General features: G+C 34.3%; 1 protein-coding gene across 4 annotated transcripts in view; it reads left to right on the plus strand.

Annotated features, from left to right (window-relative positions):
• LOC106880867 (dual specificity protein phosphatase CDC14A) overlaps positions 1-5,968 on the plus strand; it is a 157,097-nt gene extending 151,129 nt beyond the window's left edge. For all 4 annotated transcript variants that reach the window (XM_089355214.1, XM_089355213.1, XM_089355215.1 and 1 more), the window contains 3 exons: positions 2,304-2,502; positions 4,381-4,487; positions 4,993-5,968. In XM_089355214.1, the coding sequence (XP_089211340.1) occupies positions 2,304-2,502; positions 4,381-4,487; positions 4,993-5,227 (541 nt within the window). In that variant the 3' untranslated portion in view covers positions 5,228-5,968. The remainder of the gene's footprint in view (positions 1-2,303; positions 2,503-4,380; positions 4,488-4,992) is intronic.
• Positions 5,969-7,317: the final 1,349 nt, after the last annotated feature.

Genomic DNA, 7,317 nt, shown 5'->3' on the forward strand with positions numbered 1-7,317 from the left:
AATTGAATATTAATTCAATTTAAAACCAAGTGGCCTAGCATATGAAAAATCCGAAAATTCAGAAAAAATTGTATTACACATGTATAAGGGATGACCACTAAGTGGACATCCAATATGCTAGAAAGAGGTCATCAACGACCCAACCACAAAGAAAAATAATGTTCTCCAGAAAAATTTCGCAAAACGCCAGAACAGGACAAAATGAGAAATATACAGAATAAAGAATTATCTATGGACTGCTACAGTTTTGAACATTAACGTTTTACTTACGTAACATCAGTGTTCTCATATAAGACTTAGTTGTGATCTGAACAGAACCGCTTCTGACACAGAGAATCGGGAGCCCTTTTGGTCATTCTATTTTCCTTGCTGGAAGGGTTCCTAACCCATGGGCAAAGAGGGGTTAGATGATGGCGGTGGTGTTTTCAAAGGGATGGCATGTGTAACCTGATCACCTCTGCCGATCAAACTCCCAACCCATGCGCTCCAGTTGCAACACTGATTCTGACCAAATTTGACGTCATGTTACTTAGTTTGGTTTGAAATAAAGAACTTGATTAGCTTAATAATCCCAACTTAATCCCGGGCAAAGCTTGGCTATACTGCTAGTGTGTATATATATATATATATACAAAATGGCTGATAGTTTGCAAGGTGGGACACACATAAGAAAGAAGAAAGCAAAGGACCACTGATGAGGTCACAGAAGTGTGATGAAAGAACTCTGGCCGAAATAGGATTAATGTAATGTAATATATATATATATATATATATATATATATATATATATATATATATATATGGTAATAAAAATAGTTTCATTTGATTTACTAAATAAATTTAATAACCAAAATAATAATAATTATAGTATTGTATAGTTTATAAATAGTATTCTTATTACAACAATGTTGTTTGTTACTTCAGAAAGTATTGATAAAGTTTAGATATGAACCATATATGGTCCCTCATTTTGTAAATAATAATATAGATTAGTTTATCAGGAACATTGCTTGTTGCTTGTTTGGTTTGCATCGATGTTTTCCATCAATTCACTAAATTCTCCCTTCCATGGTGTGCAAATAATAATCATTTTTTAAGTAACTTCAAATCTGGTAACCCCTAAAAAATTAGTAAATTCGATTTCCATTGCTGTAGCCTAAAATATAATAATTACGGAATTCTCCTTGTGATAGATTAAGTAAACAAAGAGGTTTCTATTCATATCTACTACATAATCATCCCTACGACAAAATAATAAATATAGAAGATTATTATTAGTTAATTTAAACAATTGAATTTTTTATACCAACTAATTTAAATAGAGAAAAGAGTTGCATTGAAGATGTAATTGTTTACATATTTTTGTTGTAGTCAGATGTAGGAGAAGACTTAGATACTTAATTATATACATGGTACTCATTTGTTCCAATTGTTACATATATTACAGTATTCAGCAACACATGATATTACATTATAGATGCAATTACTAAATGTAGCTTATAGAGCCAGCATCTTTGTTAATATATGGTCAGTCATACAAAAAAGAAATACAAGTCAGAGACAAGCAGCAACCAAATTTAAACACACCAGAGGCACATTCCAGAAGGAGAGGGGGGAATAGATGAGATAAGTAGGTAAGCTGATCAACATAACCTTAGAGTGAACTGGTGTTTGTATCGGTAGGTGTTAGTTACTGGATGTAAAATGCTGGTTTAAGCATGGCATCGACAGTCACCAAATAGTGCTCAGAGAGATCAGAATTGTAAACTTCAATTTCTTTATCAGGATGGTATAGTTCAAAGATTGAAAAGTCAGCGAGGTGAACAATTGAAATCGAGTGGGTATGGAAACAAACAAACAAAGGATAACAGGTATTGGAAGGATTGCCTTTTATATAAAAAGTTGTGTACAATTTACATGATATAATTCATATCTTTACAGCTGTTTCAAATGGTAAATGGTTGGTCATATAGATATATATATATATATATATATATATATATATATATAGAGAGAGAGAGAGAGAGAGAGAGAGAGAGATTATAATCGAATAATTACTGTGAAGCATTGTGTAGAATATATTGTATAAAGGAGCATGGGTAAGGCCAAAACAATGCGAAGTAAATGCAAGGTAAATCACAAAAAAACAAATATGTGAATTAATGTAGACTTACTAATGTGGTGCTCCAGCATGGCCACAGTCAAATGACTGAAACCAGTAAAAGAATATATATATATATATATATATATATATATATATATATATATATATATGTCTTTGCCTTTTTTGTTCTTTCTTTTAGAAAACAAGATTGGTTGTGGCTGCAAGGAGATCTTTATCGTAGTAAAGTGAAAGACTATGACAAACTTTATGAAAATAACTGTGTCTCCAAGATTATGTCTGCTGTTGATGGTATGAAGCTACATGATGTTGGTATACCTGGTTTTGAAAACGACAGCAAATCACTTGATGTTTATGAAGATGATGAAAATGGAAATCAGGTTAGTTGTATTTCTTTTTTTATTGGATACTGGCTGGAATTTGTATGATTTGGATGAACTTACTGTATAGCTTGTGTTTGAGAAATATTGACTTCTTAGTGCACAAGGCTTCCAAGTTATTAGGAAAGGGTGTAGCCATTTTGAATCAATATCATTGCAAAACTGGTATTTATTTTATCAACACTAGAATGCTAGAGGGAATGAAAAGCAAATATAGCCATTTGCAGAGTTTGAACTTGGAATGTAAGTATTTTTACATTTAATTTTTGCATCTGTTTTTTTTTTTTCCATACTACCATGGGTTGAATGAATATATTATTGAGACATTGATTTACAGCTGGGTGTCCTTCCAGTCACTAACCCTTGCTTGTTTTATAACTGAAAGACATCTTATTCCATGTCTTCAAAAGTGCAAAGCCAGCAGAAATGATTTTTGAAGACCATTCTCACATGCACACTCACACTTACACATACATGCATGCACACACACACACACACACACACACACACACACACACACACACTCTGATGAGTTCTTTCAGTTTTTGTTTATCAAATCGTCCTTACAAGCATGAAGTTGGCCCAGGACTACAGTAGAAGTCACTTACTGATTAGTGCTACATAATGGAACTGAACTTGAAATGGTCTGAAGCAAATTTCTTAACCATACACCATACCTGCTCCTCACATTTAGTACAACAAAACTGGATGTTGTGTCCATAATTCTCCCATTTGTGTTGCTTCAACACTTTTATTTGAAACTATTGGTTATTGTTCTTTAAACCTAGTTGAAGCCAGATCCAGCAGATATATCATAAAAGGTAATCCATCTGTGATTATCCACTCTTTTTATTACATCATCTAATCCAAGACTACATTATCCTATATAAATTCCTTTTCTAAGGTCAAGTAACTGCAAAGTGACTGTTATTATTGGCGCATAGCAACAGTGATTTCATCCATAGAGGATGCAAGTGTTTAGAGGAAGGATACTGATGAGAATTGATATCAGTACATACCAAGTACTTAACACCAGAAAAAGCTTGCAAGTTAAAGTTGAAAAAAGTTTAAATTTTAGAAAAAGCACTTTAGCCTGGTGCTTTCTCATTTTTGCCACTTTTGCTGCTTTCTTTGCATATTTGAACCTATCAATTTATTATTTGTATTTTTTTATCAAACTTTTTCACTTTTTATGCCATGTTCTGCATTCTATAATTGTTCTTTTTATGGAGAAAAACATTGGTCATTATTTCTATAAAAATAGAGTAATATTTTAAAGATACCTTCAAAATAGAAGGGCAAATTTGATATCTTGTAAAATCAATGCATTGGTTTTGATTTCAAATCTAACTAAGGTTAATTTCTCTTTACATTTTCCCATGGTTGATAAAAAAATACTAACAATATATCCTGGCAACACTTTTATTATTGTTTTTACATCTAAATGTCAAACCAAAAGAAAAAGGAAGGAAGTAGAAAAGCAAACTCCAATGTGATTTCTTATAAGGGAGTTTTGGGTTTTCTTTTTTGCAATAATTCTATTATGAAATAATGTGTATTGAAATTATTAGTATTTAACTTGTACATTATGAATTAACTTGAAATAAAGATTCAAAAAAGTAAACTAGTTTATTTTCAGTTATTAAAATTTAAAAAAAAGAAATTTTTTTTGTTATTAAAAAAGATAGTCCATACTAAATAGTCTTAGAAGTCAGCCTTCATTTCTTTCTTGATGAAAGACCCATAGAAAATGTTAAAATTCACCTCTCCACAACACCTGAACTACTTATTCACTTTTCCAACTTCACAGTATATTTAGTCATCCAGATTATGTCAAATTGATATTACCAACAATATCTTGTTTCTATTTCTACCCAGAAATATTCTTCAAAAAGTAGAAGTAAGCTTAGTACCCAAGGAGATAAACTGAACCAAATAAAGGCTCAACGCAAACACACTCGGTCAACTACAACTGGAACTATTTCGTAAGTATTTTGAATTCTTTTCAAGAAAAAAATTTGTTCACTGCATATTTTAACTAGAAGACTATGCTAAATCTTTCACAGCTATTTCCTTATTGTTCTTGTTCCTATTAACAAAAGTGTTCATATTAAAATTAGAGTAAGTGCATAAGGTGTGTTATTAATTCAAATTTAACAAATATATTTGTTTCCTTCATTAATGTCTTTTTCCCCCATTTATGAATAAAGACTTTTTTATCAGTTTGAAACTTTAGATCATTTCATTTTGCTTACAGTTAATGCTTTTGTTTTATTCTAATATTGTTGTTGAATTTAGTGAAATCATTTTTCTAACCCTCACACCTGACAACTGAATTATTGTTTAACTGTTCTGGCATTTACTTCACTGCTATGGATTTTGGATTTTGTCTAACAGTTAGGTGAAATGGTGGTGTCATTCCTTAACAGTGCTCAGGTCTGATGCCATTTTTTTCTTTTTTCTTTTATATTTTATTTGTTGTGTTACCAGTTCCAGTGAAACGAAAGTACATAAGCGGCCATCAAGCCAGTCATTCAAAGCATTTGGTCTGAAGAATTCACAAGGCTTTGTATCTCCATTAAAAACCTCAAGAGTTGCTGCTGTCAATGCCAATAATTTGGTTAATTCAGCAGTTGTGTCCTCATGCAGTACCACGAATAAACGACTGACCCGTTTATCAACACCAACATCTCAGAATCACAGTGCCAAAAGGTTGGTCAGATGATAGACTTATCAAGTTAAACATTGGCCGTTCATTGTGTAAGCTTTCACTCCTTCATTTACTGGGAGCACACAGATTGTTGTCAGTATTAGACAGCTTATCCCTTTTGTGGTTGTCACTGTAACTTTGGTACCTGATGCATCATGAAATATGAACTTCCAAATCTTATCCAAAAAGTAGATTTATTCCAATGCTTTTGTTCTCATTGATGTAGCATGCTCTCCTTAGATTACTTTCACTGTGTTGTATTTTTATTTATTTTCATTGCAACTCCATATATATTGTTTTGGAAAATCTGCTTTCAGTAACAATACTAAGTGATTATTATGTCATTTTCTTGGGTTATAATGGTAAAAAGCACTAACTATTGTTCTGTTAATTATTATCACAATTATTTCTGGAAGTGGATTTATCTCTATACTAATTATCTTCATTAGGGTGATGGTTACTGACAGTAACATAAGCAAATATTTTTATGTATCTGTGTGAATTCTTTGTTTTTAAGATATATGGTTCACAACTGAGGTACTGCTTCATTGTGCCACGCAGTAAGGGGTCAGCTGTGATGATACATTTTAATAATACCTGACTACAAACTTGTAGCAGTGGGACACTAATTGATTTAATTGTATAACTGGTATATATAATGGCATATTCATTGATGTATATATATTATTGTAATATAGCTGGTATACTTATGTATATCATCATCATCATCATTTAAGGTCTGTTGTCCATGCTGGCGTGGGTTGGATGGTTTGGCTGGGCTGGCACGCTGAAAGGCTGTTCCAGGCTCCAGTCTGATTCGGCATGGCTTTCTACAGTTGGATGCCCATCCTAATGCCAACCACTCTAAAAGCTTTTATGTGCCACCAGCACAGGTGCCATTTGCATGACACCAGTATCTGCCACCAGCACAGGTGCCATTTGCATGGCACCAGTATCTGCCACAACTGCGATCTTGCTTGGCTTGATGGATCTTCATCTCAAGCACAACATAATGCCAGTCATTGAGTATGACTCTTTCATGAACCACCTGATTTGCAATACAGGTGACTAGACCATAACCTACACCACTGGACATTTTAAGCATCTCAGTGGTGATTCCTGATGGGCCAGGGGCTTTCCCTCTCTTCATACCCTTAATTGCTTTATCTACCATGGTACTGTTATTTCAGATACCTGGTCCCTCGGTTGGGTCAACATTTGGCAGACTCTCCTCCTCCCATTCGTTCTCCACATTCAGAAGTCTTTCACAATGGCACCTCCAAGCCTCTTTCTTTTCCAAATCATTAAAAGCAAGTGCACTTTCATCCATGCGGACACATTTCTCTCCTGTGACATCGCAGTTTTCTCTCACACGGTCTTGCAATCCAAAATACTTCAGTTCGTTGGTCCTCATGGCACTGAACATAGGCAAACTTCTTCTTTTCTGCTTCTCCCTTGGCTAGATATACTTGCCTTCCAGCTTCCCTTCTGGCTGATACAGTTCCCTGCTGCCCCCACTCTTCCAGGCCTGTTTCTTTGCTCTAATGGCTCTGTCTACGGTATTGTTCCACCACCACGTTGTCCTAAGTTTGGAAGAGACTTTTCACCAGCTACAGAAATCTATCTGGCTAGCAGAGTCAACTGATTGATAGGTTATCAGGTGACTGGCTGGCTTCCTGAAGTTGGTGTTGCAGATCAAAAGGTTATTTGCATCACAGAACTCCAGTAGCCTTCTTCCTTCTTCATTTCAGGAACCGATTCCATGGCCCCATGAGCACCATGGTATATACCGGGCTGCCATCTGACATGCCCATTGAAATACCCAGCCATAAAGATGAGATCATTGTCACTTGTCTTGGAGGTAGCTTGCAGAAGAATATCATAAAAGTGGTCCTTCTGTTCATTTGGTAGGCCTGCTTGTGGGGCATAGGCAGATATAATTGTAACTATACTATTCTACAAGATTAACCTGAGCTTAAGTACTCTATCACATGCTCTAACTACCTCTATGACCTTATCCTTCCATTTCTTAGCAAGGAGTATGACCACAACACCTACTCCATTACTGTTACCTTCCCAGAAGATTTTATACCTATGTGTCTTGC

Source organism: Octopus bimaculoides, chromosome 7, assembly GCF_046866305.1.
Source record: "Octopus bimaculoides isolate indiv1 chromosome 7, ASM4686630v1, whole genome shotgun sequence".
NCBI lineage: Eukaryota > Metazoa > Mollusca > Cephalopoda > Octopoda > Octopodidae > Octopus > Octopus bimaculoides.